The sequence below is a fragment of the Cibotium barometz genome, chromosome 35, assembly GCF_041138505.1.
Source record: "Cibotium barometz isolate CiBa-2024 chromosome 35, ASM4113850v1, whole genome shotgun sequence".
NCBI lineage: Eukaryota > Viridiplantae > Streptophyta > Polypodiopsida > Cyatheales > Cibotiaceae > Cibotium > Cibotium barometz.
Genome location: NC_141080.1, coordinates 20,348,166 through 20,374,297, shown reverse-complemented (window position 1 = coordinate 20,374,297; position 26,132 = coordinate 20,348,166). Strand labels below are relative to the sequence as shown.

The window sequence follows — 26,132 nt, the reverse complement described above, 5'->3', positions numbered from 1 at the left end:
ACAATCCTTTGACAGGTGGCCTTTCTTACCACACTTGTAACACCGACTCCGAACTTTCTTCTGCACCGTCGCAAGTGCCTGATCAAGTCCAATAGACAATGAAACTTTCAACTTCCCCTGTGAAACTAGGATGGATTCCTCTTCCAAGAGGAGAGTACACAGATTATCAAACTCGAGGGAACGTGTTGTGATCTGAACCCGCAAAGCTCGGGAAACCATGTCATAATTTGCAGGAAGCCTGATGAGGAGGAGAGTAGCTAACTGAGAAGAGGTCAAGGCAATACCCATTGCCACTAATTGGTCATGGATTACCTTAACCTTCATCATAAACGAATGCATGGAAGTCCCTACTGTAAACTCCAGAGAAAAGAGCTGACCCAATAGGTTGACAGACCGCATTGTAGAGTCCCATGCATATAGATCTGTCACCTTTCTCCAAACAGAAGCAGCACAATCCAATGTTTACACGACGGGGGAGACCTCCGGTGAGATGGCTTGTAGTGAGCTTTTGAGTCTTGATTCTCCCAAGCTGAAAGTTCTGCGAGAAAAGCATCCTCCTGGTCTTGAGTCCACTTCCTAGAGCTGGTAGGGCGTTCGGGCTTTCGTTCGTGGCCCTGAACAATCTCCCAGAGTCCCTTGTGTGTGAACCAGACCTTCATCTATAGCATCCAGTGATCATAGTTTGAACCACTAAGCTTGTCCTCCTTGTTCGTGCGGGGGGAGGACCCATGTCTGCCTCAAAGAAGCTATGTCTCAAACAACCTTTGTAGCTAAGCAATCCACGTGCTCTCTCAACACCTTTCCACAGGATCCAACTAGGGACTAGTAGCCCCCTCTGAAGGTGCAGGCTAGACAGCAGCAAAAGAAACCCAAAACACACCACCGGGAACCTCCTACCGGAAGGGGGAGGGGATCTTGGAGGGGGAAGAGCTGATGTGCCACTTGTCAGGCAAAAAATATCCTTCAAGAACCTGCCACAAAATTGATGTCCTTATTGAATTTGCAGCGAGAACTCCTCCACTTGCCTCTGTAGAAGAAAATGCAGCCTGGGGGCTGGACGATAGCAGTAAGAGGGCTTGTAGATCAAAAAACGCAGCTAATGAAGAAAACGCAACCACTGTTGAAGTATCTACAGCTTGGAGAATCCAGGGAAGCAAAAAACGCAAGGCATAGTTGAAGAAGGAGAGAGACAAAGAGCATATTTGTGCAATAGCCGGAGCCTAAGCGTATGATACCATGAAAGAATGTACACAAGCGGAAGCAAATAAACATGAGAGAGAGAGAGATTGCAAGCAAGAACAAAAGCTTTATTAGCTTGAGGTTACAGAGTACAAGACCAAGCAAATAGGGCAATGTAAGATGAGTGAATAAATAAAAGAGAACAACTCTTATAATATACTTGCGCATGAAGCAGGTCGGCTATAGAAACAGGACGACATGACCTCCACGACAGCATAAGAAGATGTAATATTTTAACAGCTTTGAGGCTCCAGTTGTTGAGAGGTTCAAAAAATTTTTGTGAGCACATAGTTAGAGTCACCATGTTATGTACCATCAAGCACATCCTAAGGAAAACTATGGCACAAGGAGGCATCAAGCTGCCATTGGAATACTTCAACCTGGGCTTACGTTATAAAATTGAGTTGCGCACACCAAAGCGTGTGCCTTGTAGTAAAGATCTACACTATGGAGGGGTCGGTCACTAATTAGATCCCTCCCTCATTTTGATGTGGGGAAAAAATGAATGTTTGATTCCCACCATTGACTCGGTCAAAGCATCCTTGTTAACAACGCGGCTGATAGGTAGGCAAGGTAGTGGATAGCTCCTGAGGGAATAAATGCTAAAGATATAGCAACGTAGTGGACAGCTCCTGAGGGAATAAATGCTAAAGATATAGCAAGTCACTAGTGTAGGAAAAAAGGAAAAGCAAACCAATCATAGAATAGTTTTTCATCAGTGACAAGAATACTTCAATTTATTCTCACATGTGCATTTTTGTTGCGGATCATTGGACTATTGTTGTCCAAAATTCTGATTTCCTTGTTGGCGGTCACCATGGCATGCCTTCTTTCCACATTCCAGGGTAACTCGAATTAGTCCTGTGGAGTTCGGTTTTGTACGGCTAGTGAGTGGCAGCAGAAATCAAAATTGAGGGATGCTTATGATATTTTCTCAAGGTCTGCTGCTGATTACGAGTGGAGTTTTAAGATGCATGACATGGTAAGTTCTAAGAGCTTAGGATGCATTGTGACAGAAGGTTTTCCAATACGCTTCAATTTATCAGTTTCCAATGTATACGTGATGGATATTTTCCCAAAGTCTATGCGAGAATGATCGACTCTGAGAAGTTGCATCAAGCCGGGAGAGCACCAAAGTAAAGGCCACATGCTGCATTAGGAGCCCTGAAGTTTGATGTGCACATATGGAACCCCCCAGCTAAGTTTCATGCAACACCCAGAAAAGCAAGTCATACCTGATCATTCTTAGTCACCATGGCTCTGCAGAGAAAAAGCTAATTGAGGTTACACGAGCTCAACACTGGAAGAGTTCAAGAAGACGTACAATTCAAAGCAGGGAAGGAGCTCTTTGTCTGATACCTTGGATGGTAGAGCTATGAGTCAAAAATAATATATCATATAATGATTCCAAATGTACAGGAGGATCCACAGTGAACATTTCAGCATCATTTATTGCACTCCAGAACCCAGAAACAATAACAGTCCCTCAATACACTGCAGACTCAAAAAAAAATGATCCATTAATACATGACCTGACCGGACCCTTGATAAGGGCCTAAAAAATTCCCTGAATGATACGCAGGGCAGAAGTAAAGCCCTTATTAACTCAGTGTGGAGGACATTTTGCAGTGAGTGTATAGTATGCTACAACCTCGTAGGTATATCAGAAATCAGCAAGAGGCTTGAGGAGACAAAATTGATTGCAAAGCGGCTTGTTGTTGAGGCTGTAGGGAAGACCAGGTGGAAGCTAGGGCAGGAGGAGGCAAGGTCTGCTGCATTTGTCTCAAGAGATTTACCATGCGAGCGACTGTCTGCTCTGAAGCAAGGTCATTGCCAGCACTCAAAACCTGTAAACAAGAAGGTGCCAGCAATCTTTGCCGATTCAAGATACACTAGCACCACCAAATCATTGAAAAACACTCAAATTATAGGAGTTTGTTGCACACCTCTGCAAAAACTGCAATGACTTTTGGCAGATATTGATTATTTGCTCCAAGTAGTTGCGGGTCAGATCTGTTGCAGAAGTGACACATGTACCATTTGAAGGACAGGTAACAATGTACATCAAATCAAGTAAGAACACAGAACCAGCAACAAGTACCACCAACCTTTCTACCATTGAGCATAATTGCTCGTGCACAATTTTGGCTTCGACTAGGTCATTCCGTATTGGCAAACAGCTAAGCCACGCAGGTACCACCTGCCATTGCCAGTAACAGGCTTAGAAAATTCTGATATAGGTTCTTGAAATCATCATCATAGCTGCTTTGCCCTAAGACAACATGAAATAGTTCCCATGCCTGAAGAGGCGTTCTTCAGGATGCCCTCAACCAGAAGGTCATTTACCCATTGAGGTGATAACACTTCCTAAACTACAAACCAGACGCATTTAAGAAGAGAAAGGTTAAGATATGCTTGTAGCATTCTTGTACCCAACGTGTCATGGTCAGCCTTAAGGAGGGCACGCAACCACTTCATGGATGCACTAAACTAACTGATTGATTCAAGCTCAAATGGCATAGTCCCACAGAACTAACTGATTGATTCAAGCTTGAATGCATAGTCCTACCAGTGGGCACCAGGCACCAGATGGCGTAAAAGACCACCCACGTAACCATGTGCGTTACAGAAAATTGTAATTATGTTCCTTCCATTGAAACCTGGAAAACCTGGTAGATGGCATAGTCCCACCATCTACCAGTGGGCACCAGGCACCAGATGGCATAAAAGACCACCCATGTAACCATGCGCCTTACAGAACATTGCAACTATATTCCTCCATTGAAACCTGAAAAACCTCTTTACCTGTGCAGAATCGATACCGTCTCTTTGAAACTCACAAATCTTTCCAAGTGCAGAAACTGCATTGTCTGTTGCCATAACATTGTCTGCAGAAAATGCTGTTGGCTGACTGATAACATCTTTCAATTTTGTCAAAGCCTCTGATTCAAGAGCCATTGTTCACAAGTTAATCATTGAATCTATGAAATACAACTCTTTTTCATGGAAGAAAAACTGCCAATTTAAGATCCCGCACCTCCAACAATGGGTTGAAATTTTTCACCACCAAACTCTGCACAGACTCCGATCCCATAAACAGCAGCCTGAAGCACCAAGGTAAGGCATTATGTTACATTAACTAAAATGCCTCATACAACAAGCAAGCAGAAAATGAACAAGCACTCAATGAGCTCACCTGCCTAACATCAGGATCAGTATCTGTGCAAGCTTCCAGAAGGAAGGGAAGAAATGTATCATAGTATCTGCATGAGACCATAGCCATCAGTAGTTCAATACTAGCAATTAAAACTATCATTGATATTGGGATTGGGATGTATCATGAAAAACAAAAAATGTAGCTTACTTGCTTGCTGATTCATGGCACTGCTCTGCCACATCATCAAAAATACAAATAGCTATGCGTCTCTCCTCTGGTGTGCGATCTTTGCCCTGATAAAGAAATGCATTAGAGACTATATATAATAGCCAATCAACATCCAGCAACAAGCAAAAGTGTATGGCACCAAACCAATTACCAGCATTGGTGTAATGAAAGGAATGAGTTCTTCAAAACAAGATAAAAACGGAGTTTTAAATGTCTTTATGAGCGTCCCAAGACACTCTCCAATCTGCAAAAAAACATAGTAGCCATATAAGCATGTCTTACACTTGTGAGAAGAGTGAAACATGCAGCCCAGCAGCTTGACTTGCCTGGTCAAAAACTTCTTCCTCTTGTGCATTCTCCTCTTGCAAAAGTTCTCCCTCCTCCGCATCAAAATCTTCTGTTTTGGCTCGCTCTGCCCTCTCTCTCTTTCTGGTGCAGCTAGCTGTGATTGCTTGCTTGAATTCGTCCACCATCAACTTAATGTGTCCACCATCTAGCAAGACTCCTGCAGTCTGCATCCCAAGATCATCCAAACTGAAAAAGTCAAAATGCTTGCAACATGAAGCAAAAGGTGTAGATTTCACTTATTAACAGAAACTATTTTAGTCTAGATATAGTTTTCAGATATTTAGATGGGCATTTACAATTTAACTGAAACCATGGTGTATATCCCTAGTTTTTGGCCAGGGTTTGGAGAAGGTCGGCCTCCCTAATGGCAATCCAAACTTTTGCTAACTAAACTCTTGAAAGTTAGAAAATTCCAATAATATCTAGTATGATTCTTCATTGAATGCATTTGGAATTGACAAAGAAAAGATTCTTCTTTGACAATAATGATTCTCGTCTCTTTCCCAAAGTCCATATGAAAATCCCCATTTAATGATTGGCATTCCTGGAAAAGGAATGCCATGGTTAGTGGAGGTTTCCCAAAAGAATCAAAAGTGTATTGATTTGGTGATTGGTGGGATACAGTGTTAAAAGACACATATAAAAACATTCAAAAGAATCTTTGAAAGACCATCCCTTCATAAATGAAAAACAAGGACATAACAAGGACAAATACAAACATTCTTTTTATAGATCCTCCCCTTCAATAATGAAGGGTGCAACTTGAAAAGGATTATTAATTTTCTATTGAGTAACTTTTAAGCTCTCTCTCTCTCTCTCTCTCTCTCTCTCTCTCTCTCTCTCTCTCATATAAAACAAGTTAGACAAGCTTTACTAAAAAATACTTTTTTCTTATAATAGTAATTAAAAATTCAAGGCATGCCCAATCAGAAACATTCCATGGTTCAAACATAGAAAATTTAGTGCAATTTCAATTTTCAACCAAAAAAAAAGGCATGCGTAGCAAGTAACCTGTATGCATTCATTGATTGATTCCAGCATGCTTGAAAGGACTTCTGTTTCGGGCTCCTGCAAGTAGTAAATAATAGACAAGAAAGACATGAGATAAAAAAGCAAATCCTTGACAAGCTGAAAAGTATTTTTCAGTGCCAAGGTAGATGATCATATCCAGTGAAAATCAGACCTTATGCAAGGCTTCAACCAGGGCAGGAATAATATAATTTGAGAGTTGCTTCACATATGACTCGTCCCTTCCAGCAGCAACACCCTTCTCAACTGCCAGCTTGGCAGCGCGCAACAGCTCTGACATTGCTGACGAAATGGAAGAAGGTTTCACAGTTGAATAATGTGGCATTTTGAAAAACCTTGAAACTATGCAGTAGAAATTCTTTGAAAAAGTATGGATGTTTGAGGCCCACAGGCAGCACATTTTTCATTAATATTGCCATTGTGCACTATGTTAAATACTAATCCAACCTAGGAGGTATTATTGCTGATTGATAATCACCCAAGAAGTGGTTCACAAAGCTTTGGTGTCCTAAGAAGCGTGCGCAAACAGAGGTGGTTCACAAAGCTTTGGTGTCCTAAGAAATTCTTTAAAAATGTATGGATGTTTGAGGCCCACAGGCAGCCAGTTTTTCATTAATCTTGCCATTGTGCACTATGTAAAACACTAATCCAACCTAGGAGGTGTTATTGCCGATTGATAATCACCCAAGAAGAGGTGGTTCACAAAGCTTTGGTGTCCTAAGAAGCGTGCGTAAACAGACCTGTAGTCTCTAGTACAGCAGTGACATGAGAACTACCTGATACAGCAGCCTTCCGAACTTCTTCATGGAAATAGAACTTAAGCAGAGGCACAAGAATAGAAGCAACCTGTAGACAAGGGAGAAATAGAACTTAAGCAGAGGCACAAGAATAGAAGCAACCTGTAGATGGGAGAAAGCTAGAAACATGTATCTGGCAAAAACCTCATCTAGCAAAGTTTTCAGTGCTATTCTTTACCTGATCAATCCAAGGATAAAACCCTTCCTTCAGTTCAACTGCATAGCAACAAAGCATATTGCAAGCCGTGGCCTTCTCCTCCAGCACACTTGTTCGAATACCAATCTTCTTGTCACCGATTGTGATTGTCTCTACACTGAGCATGGAAAGAAGCCAGCTATGACAATCTTAATCCAGGAAAACAAGCTCCAGAACCATACACCTTTCTTACGTCCTCAGTATTTAAAGAACTACCTTTCATCGTCTGAGTCGATGCCATCATTCTCGGAGTCATCTGCATCTGTTATTGTCACATCAGGTTTGAGTTGTGCAGAATGTAGGAGTGGTGGCATGACAATGTTCATGTAAGGCAGGAAATCTTGGCCCAAGCACTTGCACAACCTTGCCCATGCCTGTACATGACATAAGAGAAGGACAAACCATGTAAACTTTTGAAATCATGTCACTTTGGCAAAATGTAAAGTTGAATACACCATTATTGAATTACCAAATAACCATATGCTGCGTGCAACAAGTGCTTTGCAATTCCATGACAAGAGAAGCTGTAAACCTGAAGCATGTAACTTATGGTAGGATCGTCATCTTCTAATTGAGCTCCCTGAAGGTTCATGAGTACCTCCATGACCTATATACATCAGAAGCTCGTGACAGACTTAGTAACCTGCACTTCCCTCCTGTTGTTCATTAATTGACAACAGGCGTACAAAGCTTATACCTGCTTGGCATCCTGTCCAAACTTCTCTTTGCCAACAGCCATTCCTACAAGACTTATGCACTCCATGGACTTTGCCCGAAGCATTCTGTTTGCTTTGTCAGTTGCATTAATCAAAATTGCTTTCAAATATGGCATCACAGTGTCGTAATACACTTGGAAATTGGTCTGCGAAGAGGGACAGCAATCAAACATAAATAACTCACTTGAGACTCCATATTACGATTTGCCTTACAAGACCAGAAGAAACATTTAACTACCTGGGTGGAATCAGCAACAGAGGCAAGAGCCGTCAAAGCTCCCTCTTGGACCATACGCTTACCATTCTAGAGAGAGAACACCAAAAATTAAGTCTCATGGAAAATGCATAAAGCTCTCTTCAAGGAGTTTGTTATATGCCACTGCACTTGCCTGTAATAGGACAAGTAGCTTGCTTACAACTCCGTCCAAGTAGGGTGTCAATATCTGAGGCGTACAGCTTTCACTAAAATTTAAGATTGCAGCTGCTGCATGGGCCTGTTCATACACAAAGCGAGATGTACTGGGTAAAAGTGCCCCTTGAAAACATCTCTGAGAAATATTTTTACAAGCTGAAACTTTACATTTGTCCCCCTGACTCAAGCTAGACTATCACCTGGACCCTTGGGTTTTGATAGTCATCCATAGCTCCCACGAGAGATGGCAAAACTCGCTGGTGATATTGCTCTTGCAGATCTGGACCAAGATCGGTAGATAGTTGTCCAATAGCATTAATAGCTGCCCATCTCACTCTTGGATGAGGATCTTGAAAAGAATTGAGGACCATATTCACAACTGGCTCCAGATTTTTAGTCATGACCTGCATGAAAATAACTGATTATTGGCCAACACAACCATAAAATAAACTTAAGGGCAAACAAACATCACATGAAGCACAATGCTACCCAAATCAAGCTCATAAATCCTGCACGAATATCCCTTCAAACCATTTGTGGCAAGCCATTGACATGCTGCCAGCCGCAACCAGCTCCACATGCACCTTTACAACCTCTCAAAGAAATGCAAGACACAAAGAAAGGCAGCCCACAAAATGTTGCAGCAAGATTTTTTTGCAAACGACTGCGTGCTTGAGCTGGAGCCCCCCTCTGCCTACCTGCATGCGTGTGCCGCATCACCCCCCCCCCCCCCCCGCGCCGGCGCACATCCGTCAGCCAGCCCTGTCGTCCTCTACTCCCCCCCTTCCTATCACTCTAGCCTGCACCTTCCAGCCACTTTGGCATCCTCTGCTACCGCCCTCCTCTGCAATAGTGCCCTTGCGCTGCTTTCCGCCCTCCTCAGCCCCTTGTTTATCCCCCCTCGCCTCTTCATTCCGCCACCTCCTTTTAGCACCTTGGTCCTGCCCTTCTTTTGCCCTCCCATAGCTCTATCTCCTTCCCCCGGTTCGCGCACTAACGCCTGGCTCTCCCGATCTCAGCACCTTTGGACCGTGGTTCTCCAAGAGCTTGGACTACCCGGCACCGAACGGGTGTTGCCGTGGAGAGAATCCCTTATCAGATTTATCACAAAGTACTTTCCTTAAATCTGAAAATTCACTTACTTGTGGATGGCAGATGGAAGTCCAATACCCATGGTGTCTGTGTGCAGCTACTTGAGAGGGACACCGAGACACAGCAGCATGTCGAGAGTAGTAGTTGCTTTGGGAAAAGTATTACCTCCTGAAGAAAAGAGATGCCGCCTATGTAAAGGAGGCACAACCGCCTACAAAGGAGAAGAGGAGCAGCCGCTGGAGATAGATACACAGGGGCCTGCTGTGAAGGCAGTGCAACCTGTATGGAGGTGACACACAGCCGCTGGAGATAGATACACAGGGGCCTGCTGTGAAGGCAGTGCAACCTGTATGGAGGTGACACACAGCCTGTATGGTTGCCAGGCTACAAGCCACAGTGGAGAAGGGATGGCAGCCTGCAGCCGCCGGCCTGTAGTGCACAGTTTGTGGGAGAGGACACACAGTGGACAGCCGCCTGCTGAAGTTGGAGCGTTGCCTGCATGAGATGGACAGCCGCCTTGTTCAGAGGTGTAACGCCTGGCTGCAGGAGCCTGTGAGATGGCACAGTCGCCTGCAGGTGAGGAAGTGGAATAGGCGCAGCTGTCTGCTGTAGATGCAGCACACAGCCACCCGCAAGGTCGCCTACTGGTGAGAAGGCGGGCTGCTGGAGAATCAACACAACCTGCTGGACGGGGGGAAATCGCCGACTGCTGAGGTGATGAAGCCCAACTTGTATGGACAGGAGGCGTCTGGCTGCAGCCTGCGCCGCCTGTAGTGCAGAGAGAATAGCCGTCCGTAAGAGGACTAGTGCAGCCGCCCTGAACCAGTATAACCGGTTGCCTACCCAGCTGGTGAAGATGGCGTCGCTTTTGAAGAAGCAGGCGTACAATCCTCCGTGTATCTTTGGGGTGGTCATGATGCTTCTTTTGTAAAGGTTGGAGTGGAGTTAAACAATTAGATTTTGCTGGCTCCCCACGTTTGCATGTGGGCGGCCAGTTCCATGGTGGTGTGGGTAGGTGACCATGCACCCACCCCCACACACACACAAGTTAAGTGTGGCTCCCCACCTTGGCCCCTACGTGGGTGCCCAAAGGGGGTGCCCACTTTGAAGTGAATGTGAACATACAAGCTTATAAAATGAAAGGTTATAAAATAAACTATTAAACCAACATGTGCAATACACTTACCACCTGTTCACATGCAACAAAACTCGTCAGAAGACAGAGCAAACTTCACCACTCACTGGCAAGCGTCCCCGCTCAGTAAGTAACACGTCAAGCAGGCAAACACAAAAATACAAGTCATGCGAAAACAGTTTCAAACATGCAAAACATGAGTGCATGTGCAAATAGTATCATGGACATATCTCCCGTTCATGGAACAAGTACAAAATATCTATCGGCACAAAAATGGCACGACGTAAAACATAAATCCTGGTCTTCCTATGGAGTGACAGTCCCATAGGTAAAACACAGTTCCAGGCACGAGCCTCCCTATGGAGTGATAGTCCCATAGGTAAGACACCGCACAAATACTGGCTCTTCCATGGCGTGACAATCCCATGGATAGAACACAGTCCAGGTCATACACGGGTGGCACCAGTCTGGCTCCCGTCCATACGACACCTTCCTGCTAACACACGGGTGGCACCAGTCTGGCTCCCGTCCATGTCAAGCAAAAATACTGGCCTCTTCACGTGAGACACCGGCCTGGCCTCAAGTGAACGAGACACAAAAACTAGAGATGGACCAAATGGTCGGCCAATTGGTGACATCCCCCCGGGCTTCTAAAGAGTTGTTCTCAACTAAAAAGCCTCAAGATATGCCTGCAACAACTGTGGGTAGTCAACAAAATAGTCCTCATTTACCCATTTTGCATCAATAGGCAAATAATTTTTAAACTTCACAAGGTATCTCCTGGAAAGCTTCCCTGCAGGTAGCTTTCGCTCCTTGTGAAAAACAATATGTTCTGGCAAGAGGATCTTCTCAAGCTCATCAATCTCTAGCGGATCTTCTGTGAGACAGGCTCGTCAGGATCTGGCCCCACATATTTCCGAAATAGACTCACATGAAAGGCATTGTGAATCTTCCAGTGACTAGGCAAAGCAAGTCTATATGACACTTCATTGATCTTTTGAATCACCTTGAAGGGTCTATAATAGGAATACATCGGCCACCACATTTTTCTTTCCTGGAGTATGCACAATCTGAAAATGAAACATGGAAAGAAAGTTTGCCATTCTCATCTGCTTCTCTGAAAGCTTTGTTTGAGATAGAAAATATCTCAAGCTTTGATGATCTGTCTTGACTACAAATTCAGCTCCAAGAAGATAATGTTTCCATATCTTTAAGGCATGAATTACAGCCAAGAGCTCTTTCTCATAGATATCTATATGAAGCTCAGCATCACGCAAACGATGGCTCTCGTATGCAACTGCATGCCCTTCTTGATTTAGGACAGCTCCTATGCAATCACCACAAGCATCACATTCAACTACGAATGACCTGTGCAAGTCACGAACAATCAATACTGGACCACATATGATAGCATGCTTGAGCTGCAAGAAAGCATCCTGTTCTTTTGAAGTCCATTTGAAAGTGGTTTTCTTCTTTGTGAGATCATGTAGAGGGGTGGTTATCATAGCAAAATGCCTTATGAATCGCCTATAATACAAACATAATCCCAGAAAACTTCGTACTTGATGTACGTTTTGCAATTCGGGCCAATTCCGAATGGTCTCTATCTTGCAGGATCCATTGTAACTCCATCCTTGGATACAATGTGTCCCAAATAATGAATCTCTGAAAGGAAGAACTCACTTTTCTTGGCATTAATGAAAAGTTTATGCTTCCGCAACTCTTCGAACACTGTGACCAAATGAGTTCTGTGTTCCTGCTCATTCTTGGAGAAAACCAAGATATCATCAAAGAATACTCCTGTGAATTTGCAATGGGATCAGAATATCTTATCCATCGTACGATTAAACGTAGCAGGAGCATTGGTGAGACCAAAAGGCATTACCAAAAATTCATATAATCCAAAGGCTGTTCTGAATGCAGTTTTATGGACATCTTGTGGAACCACTCGTATTTGGTGATAACCACTCTTCAAATCAAGTCGGCTGAAACAAGCCGAACCATCAAGCTTATCCAAAATGTCATCAATACACGGAATTGGGAATCTGTTCTTGATGGTAAGCTTGTTTAAAGCTCTATAGTCCACACACATGCGGAATGATCCGTCCTTCTTGTGAACAAGAAGCACAGGAGAGCAATAAGGTGAGGAACTGGGCTGAACCAAACCTTTATCTAAAAGCTCATTTACTTGCTTCATGATCTCTTCTTGTTGTGCAGCACTCACTCGGTATGCGGGTTTGTTACGTGGAGAATTACCTGGCACAAGATCTATGTGATGATCTTCGGGCCTTTGGGGAGGTAATTCACCTGGCAATGAATCAGCAAAACAGTCGTTGAATGCATAAAGAAAATTCAGCCTACATTAGTGATAGCATCCACATTTTGATGATTTGGCACAAGGCTATCACGAACAAAAACCAAGTACGCAGAAAGACTCTTTTTCATTGCTTTATTAATTTGGATGTGTGATACAAGTGGGATGGAATCCCCTTCTTTGCCAGCATCAATAAAATGCATGCGGCCTTTATGCATAAAAGAAATCATATTGGTCTTGTACTCTTTGTGGGGCTCAAGCCTATGGTGCCATGGCTTGCCCAACAATACATCACATCCATTTAGTGGTGCAACTAAGAAATGTTCATTATCAAGGTAGCCTGGATATGTATGCGCAACTTCCCTATCAATGGAGTAACCTGCACCTCTTTACCAACAAATGCAGCTTCGGCTTCAATCTAAGGTCCCATATTCTCAACCTCAGTACCCAATGCAGCTGGCGTTTGCATAGAGATGAAGTTATCGGATGCACAGTCATCAAACATGAATAAGGCGGGCTGATCCTTGATTTGTCCCCAAGCCTTGCATACCATTCGCTCTTTTGCATCATGTTCCGTGTTTCCTTGCACATCAGGAATTGCATGTACATTAGCATTGGTCTGCTTGTCCTCGTGCCCAATGAGCAGCGGTCCCTTTCAAAAACATGCTAGCATGGCGTACTTTAGACTTCTCAGTGAAGTCTTCATCGCTAAAGGCAATGTCAAACTATGCCACAAATGCTAACACTTTAGAAGCATCATGCTCTCCATGAAAAACATCAAACTTAACAGATTTGTCACCTGCTTTAAATTCCTTGAGCTTTCTGACATGAGGCTCATGGTCTTCTCAAAGTGGCATGTGCTCCACGAACTTGAGAGTCAGATACATGTGACTTTCCTGCATAAGGCAATGTCTCTCCATGAGACAATTCAGTGGGCAACGCTCTTCTAGTTGCAGACCTGTCACCCTCATGCCCTCCATGAGCACTAGCATACATATACCTGTCAGGCTTTGTGCCTTGTGGAGAAGACGCATGACGAGAGGTGACTGTCACCTCTTCCTTTTGCATAAAAGACCTCAACCTTTGAGATGCGGGATCTCCATGCTTCAAGCGAGGTGGATTTTTGAATTTCAGCTCTCCATCGTCCCCCTCTTTGATGTCACCTTTGCGGAGGAGGTAGGCAAGTGCCAACTCCCTTGGTTTCTTGCCCACTTCCCGTGCCATGGACTCAAAAGTTACATCTACCATTGCATCAGCTTTCCTAGCTTCAATGGCAATTTGCACATGGGGATCTTCATGCAAAAAATTTAGCTCTTGCTCTTGTGCCTGCAAAAGCTTTCTCATATGTTCCAATTCAGCCCTCATTGCATCAGGCTCTTCTTCTAGCATGACTGTCTTTCCTCGAGACAGTTGACCCTTTGATTCACTATCATTAACCCTTTCAAGGGACTTGTGCCTTCCTCGCAGAGCATCAGAACCACGAGAGGCACTAGATGGACCCCTCAAATTAGACACTTCCAAAGGGTTGCCTTGGCTGTCCATTGTGTTAAGTGTGCTAAAAGCGGGATCTCCAATACACAAGTTCGTTTCCCCACTAAGAAGAGGGAAACCTGAGGAGGGTTCGTGAATCGTTCCTCCTGGTCCAGGACCATGGGCACAAGCTCCTCCCACGTGATGGTGCTGAGCCTGCCACCATCATCACCTTCCATATGCCGTAGTTGCTCTCGTCCAACTGACGGTCCACCGGGAACGTGGGGAGTGTCGGGATCTTCACATGTCTCTAGGCCATCTCAAACAGTGTTTGACACATTCCGATCGATCTGGAACGTGTGCTTGTCCCACTTGACATCAGGAAGAAACTTGTGAAACCATTGGATACCCAAAATTATGTCTGCTCCTACAAGAGGGGCAACCATAAAGTCACGCACAAACTCTATGCCCTGAATCACTAACTTAGCACCTAGAGCTTCATACTTGACGCTCGTTGTCATACCTATGCTAAAACCCTCAACCTGTTTGTCCACCGGAGTCAGCTCGAAACGGGCACGCCTAGCGGCCTGTTCCGTGACCACATCCTCCGTGCTGCCGCTATCAAACAAGACAACGACTCTCTGGCCACCTATGTAGCCAAAGGACTTGAGCAATTCGTTGCGCTCATACTCCTCGTCATGGGCGCCCTTCTGCTTATCTTCGAGCTCCCGGCTAATAATTGCTCCAACTGAAGCACCGGGGTTGAAGAACTAGGGTTAGCCGCTGGGGTCTGTGTGGGAGCTGTGCTCACCACGGAAGCTGTGGAGGCGGCAGCGGCCTTTGGAGGCTTCTTCGGACAATCCCGAGAAGTATGTCCTTTTGTGTGACAAAAGAAACATCTACCCTCCTTCTTGTACTGAGAAAGCTCCTCAGCACTCAACTTGCCACCTGTCTTGCCTGCCTCCGCTTTCTAGTCTGGAGTAAGCTTAGACGCATTGTTCGAGTTCTTGGAGCCAGAGGCTCCTGGGCTCTGTCCTGGGGAAGACCCGGTTTGGTTCTGGCTTTTGCCCCCCGAGGTGTTAGCCCTGGGAGAAGCCGGCTGGGAAGTCTTGGGCTTGCCACCATTGTGTTTCATTTCTACACTCTGCGCAAGCGAGAGTGCGTCCTCAAAGGTGGCTGGCCTAAACATATGCACCTCCCATTGGATTTGCGTGTCCAGGCCGTACAAAAACTGCCCTTTCTTGTCCGTACCAAATAAGCCTAATTGCAGACACAAGGTCGAAATTTTATTGGCAAACTGAAGGACTAGTTGCGCGTTCTGACGCGCTGCCCTGAACTCGTCTTCGAGTCGCTCAAGATAGTAGGGCGGTAGAAACCGCTACTTAAGGTCACGGACGAATTCGTCCCACCCATAAGCTGCCATACCTGCTCTGGTGTGGGCATGAGCCCACTGAGTTCACCAAGGAATGGCCTCACCTTCCAAGTACCAACTAGCTAAGATCACTTTGTCAGTATCTGTTTTCCTAACTGCGGCAAAGTAAGCTTCAAATTGATGCAACCATGAATAAAGAGTTGCGGGATCGAGTTTACCATTATACTTACTGAAATTCATTTTCTCGGGAAAATGATTCGAGGGCGCCGCCGGTGTCAATCTAGCGTCCAAAGCTCTGAGGGAACGCTCGTGTTCCACGCGTCGCATGGCGTCGTCTTCTCGTTGTCGAATCTCCAATACACCTATCTGCAACTCAAGCAAGGAGCTTGGCTGCGACTGTGACCCCGCGAGAGGGTCCCTGTGAGTGACGAGGATCTGTTATCTGGGATACGGAAGGAGAGGGAGGAGGAGATGGAAAACGCGACGCTGGAGAGAGAGAACGCTCCTCCAGAGCCAAGATCCGCGCCTTCTGCTCATCCAACTTGGCTGTCTAGTCTGCGATTGCTCGCATCATCTGCTGGAACATGTCTGTGACACTCAAGCCTGGTGCCCTAGCTAGGCTGCCTGGTACACTCTGGTCCCATGGTTCTCGTTCTCTCTCGTCGCCGAAGCTCGCCATAGCAGGAAAATGCAATTCCTTTCCGGAACGCAATCTGACCATCCACTATCTGTGTGGGAGACTTCCGGAGGCTTCCGGAGGCTAAAAACCAACCGTCCTTCGAGGGACAGGAGTCACTCCGAAAGGGGTAGTCCACCGGCGTCTAAAAACCAACCACACGAGCGAAAAAAAATTTTGGTTTTCTTTGCTGAATCTTTGTCCTTGAAGTAGGCTCTGATACCATTGTAATATGCGGAAGCTTCGGAGAAGGATCGATACTTCAAAACTCAGAAATCAGCACTCTTTTCGCGACGGAATTAACGCACAAACTGAAAGGAGATGTGCAGAAAATAGAGAGAGAGATGGAGAGGACACAGTATTGGGTCCCAATTACCCTCTGTAGGGCCCCCACCACGGATGGTGTATTTGCTTTATTAGAATGATGTAAATCTAAAAACAAATACAGGAAACTTGACCTTTTCTTGGCTGGAAAATCCTGCCCTTGACCTTCAGAAGTCCACCCCTTTGCTTGGCAATCTCCTTGGCTTGACTGGCCCTTGATTGGCTTGAGCACTTGGTGAAAACTGAGATGAATGATGGGATTATGGCCTCCACTATTTATACTCCTCCTCAGGAGCAGTCGGCCAGCTGAAAAACAGGCTATGTCCCACTACTGGTGGAAATTCCGCAATAAATGCTGAATTAAATCTCAAAAAATACTGCCTTTTTTTCCTAACAGGCTGAAAGTGATGCGCCTGCTTCTGATTGGCTGGACACCACTTTTGTCCACAATCCCAAGGCTGGGCAGCCTGTATGGGCTGCCCCATACATGCCCTACAGCCATCTAAAGGCTGTATGCTCCTGAAAATAGCCTTATCTTTGCCCTAGGGCTGTCCCACACCCCTTCCATGGCTGGTGGGTCCAGCCTGGGCCTTCCTGGCCCTCATGGGGATGGTTTTCACACCATTCCCATGCCCATACTAAGCTCCGGGGTAGCCCTATGGGCTGGCCCCTTGTCTTAAACATAATCTACTCAGTGATCTGGCATCCGGTACCATACCAGATACACAAAACCACTGACATCATTCTAGAGGGAGACTCACAGCGCGGACTGGCACTCTTTCATGTGCAGGAAAGTGCACACCTAACCTTAGACTCCTGTGCAGGACAATGCACACCTGACCTCGGACATCTAAGATGGATCCCTGGCTGACTCGTCCCGGACTGGGCTCACATGGGACCAGTTCACCATCCCAAGTCCTGCAACTTCTGTACAAAAATGTATACGTGGCATCCAAGTGCGGGATGCACGTGACACCTACAGGTGAGAAGGCGGGCTGCTGGAGAATCAACACAACCTGCTGGACAGGGGGAAATCGCCGACTGCTGAGGTGATGAAGCGCAACTTGTATGGACAGGAGGCGTCTCGCTGCAGCCTGCGCCGCCTGTAGTGCAGAGAGAATAGCCGTCCGTAAGAGGACTAGTGCAGCCGCCCTGAACCAGTACAACCGCCTACCCAGCTGGTGAAGATGGCGTCGCTTTTGAAGAAGCAGGCGTACAATCCTCCGTGTATCTTTGGGGTGGTCATGATGCTTCTTTTGTAAAGGTTGGAGTGGAGTTAAACAATTAGATTTTGCTGGCTCCCCACGTTTGCATGTGGGCGGCCAGTTCCATGGTGGTGTGGGTAGGTGACCATGCACCCACCCCCACACACACACAAGTTAAGTGTGGCTCCCCACCTTGGCCCCTACATGGGTGCCCAAAGGGGGTGCCCACTTTTAAGTGAATGTGAACATACAAGCCTATAAAATGAAAGGTTATAAAATAAACTATTAAACCAACATGTGCAATACACTTACCACCTGTTCACATGCAACAAAACTCGTCAGAAGACAGAGCAAACTTCACCACTCACTGGCAAGCGTCCCCGCTCAGTAAGTAACACGTCAAGCAGGCAAACACAAGAATACAAGTCATGCGAAAACAGTTTCAAACATGCAAAACATGAGTGCATGTGCAAATAGTATCATGGACATATCTCCCGTTCATGGAACAAGTACAAAATATCTGTCGGCACAAAAATGACACGACGTAAAACATAAATCCTGGTCTTCCTATGGAGTGACAGTCCCATAGGTAAAACACAGTTCCAGGCACGAGCCTCCCTATGGAGTGATAGTCCCATAGGTAAGACGGCACAAATACTGGCTCTTCCATGGCGTGACAATCCCATGGATAGAACACAGTCCAGGTCATACACGGGTGGCACCAGTCTGGCTCCCGTCCATACGACACCTTCCTGCTAACACACGGGTGGCACCAGTCTGACTCCCGTCCATGTCAAGCAAAAATACTAGCCTCTTCACATGAGACACCGGCCTGGCCTCAAGTGAACGAGACACAAAAACTGGAGATGGACCAAATGGTCGGCCAATTGGTGACAACAATAGTTGCCTCCCTTGAGGCCTCAGGCATCTTCTGCAGGCTATCCTCATCGGCAAGCATGGAAAGATCACTATTCACTAATATTCATCCTTTGGGGCGCGAACACTACCAACTCGAAATTGATTCGCCAGCAGCATCAGACAAAGCCATGCAGCTAAGCCCCGTCGCAGTGTGTCCCGCCTAGGCCTTCTTTGCAAGGTGGCACCACGACTTCCGCCAACCCCCTGGCTGGCGTCTTAGGCTTTCCCGTGACAATTAACTTTCCTAGCCTCAAGAAGGAATATCTCCCCCTTCTCCCGGTGATATGAGTTATCAGGAGAGTGATGGAATCCTGTCATGTGCACAGTGTGTATCTACTATGTGCTACACGCACACAAGACTAGCTTCGAGGTTTGGGGAAGCTTGGAGCTAGGCAGGCTGATTGGCGAGCTGAGTTAGGGATAGACTGACGGGCGGGCACCAAGTATGGACGGGCGGGCATCCAAGTGTGGACGCTTGATGACCGGCCAAGAACCTATAAAAGGGTGGCCAAGATAAGTCATTAGTCATATAGAGTCTCGCGTGACTTTGTGAGAGCTCTATGGTCAGGAGCCTGGATCTAGTGCAGACGTGCACCTGCTTCATGCAGCCGAGGCCGACAGCAGTCTCGAGGCCCGCGAGGGTAGCTTCGTGGCGGTACGGGACGTCACGAGGTAGAGATTGGTCGGTACGTCCATCTAGTTAGCTCAGTTCATGGCTCGGTGGGGACAACCAAGACTTGCGGGCTTGCCCACGGCTGTCAAGGTTGGGAGGTGAGTCAGGCCTGCACCCCCATCATGTTTGTTTCGTTTGTTTGCAGGTTTCGAGTCTTGAACCAAGAGCTTTCCAAGAGGAGATCCTATGGGGATTTGACAGTGGTATCAGAGCAAGCCTCGTGAACGAGCAAGTCGGTAGGTAGAGAGAAAGAGGTCGAAGAAAAGGTATGAGTTCGAGAAGCTTGCTGTTTGTTCTGTGCATATACTGCTGTTTTTCAGATTCAATATGTTGCTTTTTCATCATAGAAGCCCGTGATGGTGGAGATTGTGGTCTAGAAAGGGTTGGTTTTCTTAGCAAGAAGAAGGGCTAGATGTATATTCTTGAACTGTATGAACAGTTTGAGGTGAGATAGAAAAGAGAAAAAGCTTGTCGGCTAATTATTCGTAAAAGAGAGAGAGAGAGAGAGAAAGTGATGCCTAGAGGGGTGGTAGCGCTGCCTTTATGTACAAGCAGGCAGGCGGACCAGTACTTGCACATAGGCGGGCTGGTACTCGCAACCTAGTGGTATGTGTGCAGGCGCTGGTGCGCAGGCTGGCACAGGCGCCCATATTGTGGAGGCGGCCAGGAATACGCACGGGTACACGCACGCAGATAGTCGGGCGCAAGATATGTGCGCATGCGGCAACGCCAGGCAGACGATCACAGGCGCACACGAGCAGTCGACGGAATCCATTCGTACGCAGAAACGCTGCAGGCGGCAAAGTGGGCAGTCGACGAGTGGTATGCAGACAGGCACCCTGGCGGCGCTAAGATTACCGTGGAGAAAACGCGAAAAAGCACACGATGGGTGGCGGGTTTTTTTTAGCTTTTGCTATTTTATTTTATTTTTTAAACAAACCCCCATGCGATGCTTGTTCTGAACCTTAAAAGAGGGGTTTTAAAAATTCATTGCTTTCCAAGTGTTTTTTTAAAGAAAAGTAGAATATATATATATATATTTATTTTTTAATTTTTTTTTAAACACAAAAGCAATGCATAAACACATGCTTTTCGGAAGGTCTATAAAATATCCCTCTAGTGGGCTTCTTGCCACACATCTCTCAAGCTCTCAAGCTGTCAAGTCCTCTAGCACTCTCCTTGTGCAAGATAAATATTTTTTTCTCACCTTGCCCTCTTCAAGATGTCGACCCAAGAATCCGAGTTGGAGCCCCTTATCGAACGTGAAGACCTGCCGGCTACGGAAGACACCGATGCCGATCTTTTCAACGATTATGTGTCAAAATCAGATTTCCAAGAGTTTAAAGTTGCTCTCGAAGCTTCTTCCTCGGAACGTCAAGCACAAATCGCCGCGCAGATGCAGGCTTCGCAGAACTCCATCTCTTTGTTGACCACTACCCTATCTACTCTTTCGGGTATGGATACCTTGGCATCTGCTTTACGCCCGGAACAGTTTGGAGGCGAGCAAAAGCAGCGTACCAAGGAGATAGTGGACACTTGGCTACATAAGTGGCAAGTCCATTTTCAGTTTCATCCATATGACGATGGAAAAAAGATCCATATGCCGTAGTTGTTCCCGTCCAACTAGCGGTCCACCGGGAACGTGGGGAGTGTCGGGATCTTCACGTGCTTCTTTGCTATCTCAAGCAAACCTGCCATCTCAAGGGTTCACAAGGTCTTGTGAAGGGAGGTGGGTGGGGAAAAAAAAAAAAAAAAGAGGAGGCTGCAAATAGAATGCAAGGTGGCTGTCCAACGATGATGGCTGCCTTCTACCTGATCTCCAAGTCTCGTACATCCCAAAACAATCTCCAATCAGCACCTAAATCAGCAAACCCTCAACGTCCCACTGTCTCCAAGCTTCAAGCCACCTGGGGCTCTAATACCATGTCAGAATGCACAGCAAAAATGAAGACAACTGCTATAGAGAGCAATACACAAATGCAAGAGAGAGAGAGAAGCTAGTGTCACTCTACTATATACACCAGTAAAATCTCGGAATGTACAATGAATAGTGTGGGGGCGCAAGGGGCCATTTTATATGGCCCCAGGCTGCTGGTCGGCCAGCACAAAACAGGCCGACTGCAGCAAAAATGCTCACGACCAGCAATACGTACAATCGGCTAGGTGAAAAATCAGTCGGCCACTACTATAGGTCAGATCGGGTAGCAGAGTCCAGTCAACCAGCATCAGATACAGCGGACAGGCACAAAACAGCCTCCCACACCAAGCAAAAAATGGGAAAAATACACGGAAGTGAGGAAAAAATGGGGACACACCAAAATTGGGCGGGCACACCCACAACAAAGGCCCTAACATAGTGTACAGACAGGAGATGACTGCTAACATGTCCCCCCAAAAAAAATAGTTACTTGGGACACAGTTGCTTGGGCCACTATGGCTGAGGCCACCATGGCTTATGCAGAGGATGGGGGGGCCTTGCACTACAAGTCGCTCATCGATGTATCTCCGCAATTCCAGTTCCAGCTCCCGCCACTGATCACTGGACACCCAATTCTTGCCAGAGATGGGAGATTTGCATTAACATTGCCACATGGCATATTTGGAGAGCTCGTTGTAGCGAGGCCATTGAGGGCACCCTCATCCCACCAGCGGAGTCCATCCACAGCATCTGGCTCAATATCATTCATACCCTCTATGGACATTGGCAGAAGCTTCAGGGTGGCTCCGATCACCTGCGGAAGCACCGCGAGGCCTTTTTGCAGATCAGGCGTCGTCACGGTCCTTTTCTCACTAACATGGATGGTGAACCCACTTGGCATTATAGACCACCTCTGTGGTTGCGCCCCCGTCCCCCGCCCCCCATGAGGTAGCCTTCTCCCCCCGAAGCTACCAACCAGGGGAGAAGAGCTCGCCCCCACCCCCCGCCCCCTTTTTTTCCAGTTTTCTTGATTATCACTCCCCTCCATGGAGCTGAGTTTATACATAGCCAGCACGGCTGTTTTGCTTGGTAACTAATAGAAGGATTTCTTTCAAATGGAAAAAACAAACATTTGTGGCAATCCTACGTCATACAGCTCACTTGAAAAACCTTAATTGCTGAGAGTATTGCTGCCCTTTCCGCTGCAATTGTTCCTTATTCTTAATGCGTACGTATTGGCCACCAATGTTGAACCAGGATTTGTTCTAACTAGTTGCCTTCGAGACTCCACCAGGTTGCTAGCATCCCTCCCTCGAAACCAAGTTACCTCTGAGACCATGCATCATTTGCTAGACAATGCCAAGTAATTACTTCCTGTGGTTGCTTTCTTAACATGTCTTGGATCTCACCATTAGAAAGCTCAACCATCCTAGTCACCTTATATCCTGTCCCTGCTAGGTAAAAAAAGCTGAGAGTCAAACCTGTCTAGACTCACGAAGTAGTGACTTACAAGATGCTTTCGCCATGGTTACCATCTTGACGAAGACAGAACTGTAGTCCCTCCCTTGCCACAACAAATCACAAAGAAAATTTTCAAGAACTTGAGTCAAATACCATGGATTCCCTCCATGGTATCCCCCCAGTCAAAATTCATAGATTCTATAGGCACCCCTACAACCCACTCGAACCTGAAAGCATACAGTACAACCCAAACGAAACTGACTACACTAAATAAACAAATCAAGCTCATCACAGAGACCAATGTGATGGACAGGAAAGGCAAACTCCTGCCACAGCATGTCACAACACCCAGCAAGACCACTCAATTCAGAAACATCAAGAAGTTTACTGCACACCATATCAACAAGAGTAAGGGCCTACCTTGGAACAACCTTCTGCAATTTGAGCCAGAGATATCAAGGCTGCATGCCGTTTCCTCCAATCCTGATCCGAAATGTAGGCAGGCAGCAATTCAGAGGCAACAGGTAAAACAGTATTGCCACCCAATGAATTGGCAAGGCGATCAAGACATTCTTGCCCAACTTCATAATTGCTGCTCTCTCCTGCATTCTCGTCTTCAGTCTCAGCAGAATGCCAAGTAGGATCATCCTCCACATCAAGAAGCATCTTGAGGAGAGTGGCAAAGAGCCTTCCAATGAACTGAGGCAATTTCCGCATCATTCCAGGGGCTCTCTCTCTGGCTTCGGCGAGAGTGATCAGAAACTCTACTGCCAGATGACGAGTAGCTTCTTCAAGACCATCAGCATCTGCAATCTGCAACATACTGCTCACCACTTCCACGAGCTGTTTTCGGAGGAATCGTGGCTCGGTTCCTGCAACCTCAATGAACATCTCCAAAGCCTCCTGTGCAGTGGCTTCTTCGTGAAGGTCCAGAGCTTGGGTGAGGGTCTGCATCATACCTGGCAAAAGATCTTGGAAACACTCTCTGTCCTGGGGGGTTTCCAGTGTCTGAACAAAATTGGAAGTAGCTCGGAGAGCTGCTAGCCTCACATCGCCTGGCATTGACGAGGCCAATGTCTGTTGAAAGATAGCATGTAGGGTAGGTAAATGGGGATGCAGCTGAGGTCCCATGTACTGAGCCAGTTGCCCAAAGATCATTAAGGCGCTCTCTTTCCATCGGCTGGTGTCCGAGCTCACGCATTGAAAAAGAAAGGGCAGAAGCTCCCCCCATTGACCGTCATCAGCAATGCTTGCCGCAAGCTCCGCTACGGTATCGCAGAGCTTTTTAAGGACGCCCTTGACCTGCTCTTGCTGCACGCAGAGAAGGAGCTGCTCTTTTACCGAGGCCTGTGTTTGTGGGGAGAGCTGCGGCCAGATTGCGAGCTGCTTGCGGACCAGAACTGCGGCCATGGAGCGGGCCTCGACCGCCTGTGAGAACCGCAAGGTGTGCACGAGCTTGAGAACTAGAGTGTCCGCATGTCTGGTCCGGCAGATGTTAAAGAGCTGCTCCGCATGACCGCGCGCCTCATTGCCTGCGCTCATGAGCTGCGCGATCAGGGATTCAAATGGAACTGGGTCCGGGCCGAGCAAAGAAGCGACCTGTGCGTCCAGAGCATGCTGGTCCAAGCCAGAAGCAGCCATTGAAACAGTGATGGAAAGGTATGCAGTACTTCCAGCAGAGATGATCGCAGACGACAAAGTAAATAAAAGTGCCTCAGTGAGTTGCAGAAAAATAGGGTTTCTCCGGGAGCCTAACAGAATAAGGGTTTTTCTGAGAGTTTCAAAGAATTGAGGCTGCCGGCAGCTTCAGAAAATTAGGGTTTCACTGGATCCAATGATGATACAGGTGAAATTTTAGCTGTGGCGAAAATTAGGGTTTCTCACAGAAAGTGAAGACGATGTAATCATAGACAGAGAGAGAATATATTATACATACGTATATGAAGATATATATATAGTGCCAAAATATAATATATATATTTTTAAATGCACCCGACATTTTTTAACATTAACTTGCTTGGAATATTGCAACCTTTGTTAAAGGGGTTACGTGCATTAATCTTTGTTAAAGGGGTGGTTGTGGATTAATGTGGGGCAGCTGGATTAAGTAAGGCTGCTCATTTCTACACGAGCAACATAGCTAGGCCAATTTTTTCCGCCCACCAGCCCAAGCTAGAGATGGTAGCAAGCTAAAGACCCAAAGTGAAGCTAGTTGGGTGTTCTAATAGCTTGTTGCCATACAATGTGAGTTCATAGACTTTGTACAGACAAACTTTGTGATATTTAGAAGCTTAGCAAAATATAAACTACAACTTGTCAACCCAAGCACGTGGAGTTTTCCCAAAGACAAGCTCGTTGCGTGCTTCCCAGAGATGATGTTAATGACAACTGCCAAGCTAGTACTCTCAATAGATTTTATTGGTTGAAACTTGCATGCCCATCACACAGAGGGGACCCACATTTGCTCGGCAATGGTAGGTGGCGGGTGATACTACAAGGCCTAGCTTTAGTGTGGAGCATTGAATCGAATGGCTATCCTTTTGAGCCAAATGCACATGCTTTGGCATCCACTTTACTGTGTGGGCTATGAGCCCCTCTAGTTCATCCGGCCACACTTAAACAAGTGCTATAGCCATTGGAAAGTGGCTTCATGAGGGAGACAAATGTTTGGGATTGCCTCTTTCTAGTCCCATGCTCCATTTCATATTTTGCTCGAGATGGGTGGGTAAGTGCACTTTTTTAAGCGAGAAGCATGAAAACATTTTGTAAACCCCCCCTCCCCCCCACCAATCAACACTTCCAACCGTGAAAATGCCGCATCTAATCCTCAATAGAAATGCACATGTCCTACTATGTAACCACCCCCATAAAAAATATGTATGCTACCATCGATTATGGATGAATAACAATTCACATAACTAAAAAAGTTTCCTAGCATTTATATCCCAGAGTGAGTGCACAGCTTTCAAGAATATAAAGACTTGTGACTGGCATAGAGTTTGCTATATACTCAAGTTTTAGCATCTTCTATCCAATTTGTTGTGGCAATTGGTCTTTTTGAAGTGAAGTTGTTGCCAACCTTCTTCCTTACAATATGTATTCGCTTCATCAACATAATATGATTACACTCAATAATAACTTTCAATTTGTGCTTATCTCTATCTATACCATGGGCTCCTTTTCCTCCAATCCTAAATTGTGGTCCTCTTTGATGCACTTTGTGGTGGCAGTCATTTAGAGGACTAAAAAGAACAAAATGGATGGACTTAAAAGGAGTCCATGCTCTACAAGATATATCATGTGACAATGGGCAATGCTAGACCGGGCAATCAATTAAGAAAAGCAAGGCTAGACACGTGTTATGCATCCTATGGGATCAACAATCTGTTTCTCAATACCAAGGTCAAAGTCTAGTGCAACATTGCTCTCTCAAACCAGTACCCCATCATGTG

General features: G+C 46.1%; 1 protein-coding gene across 1 annotated transcript; it reads right to left on the bottom strand.

The window, feature by feature from the left end:
- Window positions 1-2,617: 2,617 nt before the first annotated feature.
- LOC147618208 (uncharacterized) lies at window positions 2,618-24,737 on the bottom strand. Its single transcript, XM_086774648.1, has 20 exons — window positions 23,101-24,737; window positions 8,323-8,526; window positions 8,100-8,204; window positions 7,949-8,014; window positions 7,692-7,856; window positions 7,527-7,601; window positions 7,211-7,368; window positions 6,977-7,112; window positions 6,778-6,847; window positions 6,156-6,283; window positions 5,984-6,040; window positions 4,951-5,136; window positions 4,776-4,868; window positions 4,604-4,689; window positions 4,436-4,502; window positions 4,277-4,343; window positions 4,045-4,181; window positions 3,348-3,439; window positions 3,186-3,252; window positions 2,618-3,086 (listed from the first exon to the last, which is right to left on the bottom strand). Exons 1-20 carry the CDS (start codon window positions 24,319-24,321, stop codon window positions 2,910-2,912), a joined length of 3,357 nt encoding a protein of 1,118 aa, XP_086630774.1. The 5' UTR covers window positions 24,322-24,737; the 3' UTR covers window positions 2,618-2,909.
- Window positions 24,738-26,132: the final 1,395 nt, after the last annotated feature.

What these genes read in the sequence shown, in the direction of transcription:
- LOC147618208 (XM_086774648.1), bottom strand. Translation starts at nt 24,321, where the DNA reads ATGGCTGCTTCTGGCTTGGACCAGCATGCTCTGGACGCACAGGTCGCT. An exon ending in TTGCAGAAGGTTGTTCCAAG is followed by an intron (nt 8,527 to 23,100) that starts GTAGGCCCTTAC and finishes ATTTTCATGCAG; the next exon opens with GTCATGACTAAAAATCTGGA. An exon ending in TCATTGCAGTTTTTGCAGAG is followed by an intron (nt 3,087 to 3,185) that starts GTGTGCAACAAA and finishes TCTTGTTTACAG; the next exon opens with GTTTTGAGTGCTGGCAATGA.